Genomic DNA, 3,321 nt, shown 5'->3' on the forward strand with positions numbered 1-3,321 from the left:
AGGAAGTGATCCGAAAATCTGGGCTCAGTGCCGGCAAGAGCGATGTCTACTACTTCAGGTACCGCCCTGGGGGGGGGGGGGGCGGGGAGGGGGGGGGTTGGTGGTGGCGGGGTCAGGCCGGGGTCAAGGGTCAAGCGCAGCCCTGGGCGGGGGGAGTCCAGCTGAGAGCTGGGGTGTCCTAGGGAAGCGGCACCGGTCGGCTGGCCTGGTAGTCGAGGTGCCTGAGCCCTGGGGTGCGAGCTGAGCCCGGTGCAGAGAGCCCAGAGCCGGGCGTCCGCGGTTGCAGGTGTTGGAGACGGTGGTTGGCGCAGAAAGGGTTACTCTGGCGGCGATGACCAGCCGCCGAAGGGTTAAAAGGAGGTGCAACTCATCGAAACTGTAAACCCCAGTCACGGTTGGCTCCGTTCCCAGCCCTCGCAGACGCATCCCCGCCAGCGTTGAATCATGCACACGTGCAGGAATGAGCCACCTGGGGTAGCGGGGCTTCGGCCCCCTGGTGGGTCCGGGCGAGTTTCCTGTCAAGTGCCTGCAGCCCTTTCGGTGGGTGTCGCAGGACTTGCACCCGTTTGAACACTAAGCACTGTACTAAGCAGTGAGACTCCTAGACCCCAATTAGCCTCCCGGGGGAGGGGGGGCATTTGTCAATGTCTGGGGACATTTTTGATGGTCACCCCTTGGAAGGGGCAGCAACCGGCATCTATGGGTCGAGGCGAGGGATGGTGCTAGCTCTTCTACAGCAGGGTTTGCCCCAGGGACACTGGCGCCACGGTTGAGAAACCCGGGCCTGAATGATGTGGTCTTGCTGGCCATGTCATTAGTTTGGATGACCCAGGGAGATCAGGAAGATGCCTGTGGCTGTTGATGCCAGTGGAATTTTCTTATCAACAAATTGACTCACATTTCTTATGAGTCTTCCCACTTCCAGGACAAAGTGGGAGCATGTTCTATTCAGTGGCTTGCAGGCTGTGTTTGTGGGCTGATTGAATCATTTTTCCAGGGAATAATATTTGGGTGTTACAACCAGTTGTCAGCCATTTGGCCATTAGAATAATATTTTGAAGGGTTTGCATTCTTCTGACCTCGAGTTGGTTAAGATAGTACCCCTGGGAAAACATATTAAAGTGTATGTGTGTATGAATTGCAAATACTCTTAAGTAGATTTAAAAAGTTAAGAAATATACACATGTGTATGGGTATATACATACGTGCATACACAAGAATGTGATCACTACTGGCATCACATGTAAATATGAATGCTGTGTATTTCTGATAGTTGCTCAAGTATATGGATGAGTAGCTTCAGTAAATTTATTTCATTTCTTCAAGTAAAAAAATTAAAGTGGTTTATTAGAACTGTTTTGTCAGTTTATCTGAGACCACTTATCTTGACATCGTAAAAGATAAAATGAAAAACTTAATCATACGAAGATGGTCATCTTGTTTTGTATTTTCCCATCATTAAATATTAAATGTACTTGAATAATACTAAGAAAGTAAATTGTGGAACAAATTCTTACTCCTCTCAAGTTCACTTGTTTGTTGTAGTGATATTCACATTGTTCCCTTTTGTGTATTCTTTCATTAACAGCTCCTTCTGTTTTTCTAAGCAGGTGGTATGCAAGCCTTCTTTCTGAGAACTTGGGGGGTAGGAGGCTAGTCTATCCTCAGTAGAGCATATTAAACTCAGTTGCACTCTCTGTGATATTTCTCCTGGGATATGGTTTGTTTGGCTTTGAGATGACGTATTTATTCAAACTAACTTTTGGTTTTTGCAAAGTTTTTTTTTTTTTTTCCTTGCAGTAGTTAGAAAAATTATTTCAGAAAATAGATTACTGCGTTCTAATTTGTGGTCACTTAATATATTTTGAACGTGTTGTAAATTAAAAAATATATTTTTATTGTTTTCAGAAAGGAAGGGAGAAAGAGAGAGAGAGAGAAACAGCAATGATGAGAGAGAATTATTGATTGGCTGCCTCCTGCGTGCCCACCACAGGGCGTTGAGCCCGAAACCCAGGCATGTGCCCTGACTGGGAATCAGACTGTGACCTCCTGGTTCATAGGTCAACGCTCAACCCCTGAGCCACCCTGGTCGAGCGATGTGTGTAAATTTTTGATGTTTACTTTTTTTATACAAACTCAGTAGATATTTTATGGTAGAAAACTGATATAATTTAAAACAACTTTTCAAACATTCATCGAAGACAAATCACAAACCAGTATAGTGGTAATTATTCTTTTTATGAGACAATACAACGTAATATGCTTTTTACTTGTTCATGCAAAATTAAAGGACACATTGCATAGATTTGTGCCACATGTTCTTGGTTCAGGGCTGGAAGGAGTGTTGTCTGTTCACTACCTACAAACTGTTAGTTCCTCGGCAGGATTGTAACACCCGGTCTTCATTTCCTTCCGAGAGGTTAAACTCTGAGGTAGGAGGACACACGTGGTATGTGATACTGACTTCCACTTTCAGTGACGAATGTTGAAGGTCACCTCCTTGTAGCAAAGGTGAACACATTGTTTTTCAATCCGCAGTGTCACTGCTTTGCATATTACCATCCCTGTATACACCCGACCCGTTAAAAACCAGTAGCTCAAAACACCCACCATATCGTTAATAGGTGGTTAAGCGTTAACTCTCCGGTTGGCAATGTGAACACCTGCCCCAAGTTGTTCACACTGATTCTAATAATGCTGACTCCTGAATTAGCCTGCCCCTAGGGAGATTAATTTAGAGAAATCTGTGTCAGTTAACGCAGGGTCTGTCTTAACACTTATTAATTGGACTTAAGCTCATCAAGAAAGCCTCACATTTTGGTAGAATGGTATTTTGGTTTCCTGAGACTGCCAAGTTCTAATAGGAAGGTGTGCCTCCGGTTGCCAGTTAAGCAGTGTAATTATGCCTTCTGTCAGGACTACTGATAGTATAGTGGCAGTTCATATATTATCACCCAAAGTTTGTTTTTCAAAAGGGTGTGGTTTGATAAAGCGTTGGATCCACTGGTACAGTTCCTAAAAAAGTTCGTTGCCATTATTTGAACTCATGATTTGAACAATCATTTTACTGGGAATGGAACCGGAGACTCTTAGGTGCTCGGCTGACACTGTAACCACTGGACCACACTGGACAGGGCTCTTGACTTTTGCTTATACCTGGGTTAAACACCTGGGAGTCATGGACAACTGTTACAGCTGCTGCTGTAATATATCATCTGGTTGGATATTGGAAACATAATAGTAAACATTTTGACTCTTACCAAATTATGATGTATTCACACCTGATCACTTCTCTCAAAAGAAAAGACAATGGAACTAGAG

At 44.4% G+C, this 3,321-nt stretch overlaps 1 protein-coding gene across 1 annotated transcript in view; it reads left to right on the forward strand.

Annotated features, from left to right (window-relative positions):
- Positions 1-3,321, forward strand: part of MBD2 (methyl-CpG binding domain protein 2) — a 51,366-nt gene that overhangs the window by 541 nt on the left and 47,504 nt on the right. Inside the window, exon 2 of the mRNA XM_014466346.2 lies at positions 7-58. Within this exon, the coding sequence (XP_014321832.1) occupies positions 7-58 (52 nt within the window). The remainder of the gene's footprint in view (positions 1-6; positions 59-3,321) is intronic.

This window comes from Myotis lucifugus, unplaced genomic scaffold (assembly GCF_000147115.1).
Source record: "Myotis lucifugus unplaced genomic scaffold, Myoluc2.0 scaffold_334, whole genome shotgun sequence".
In the NCBI taxonomy this organism is placed as follows: Eukaryota; Metazoa; Chordata; class Mammalia; order Chiroptera; family Vespertilionidae; genus Myotis; species Myotis lucifugus.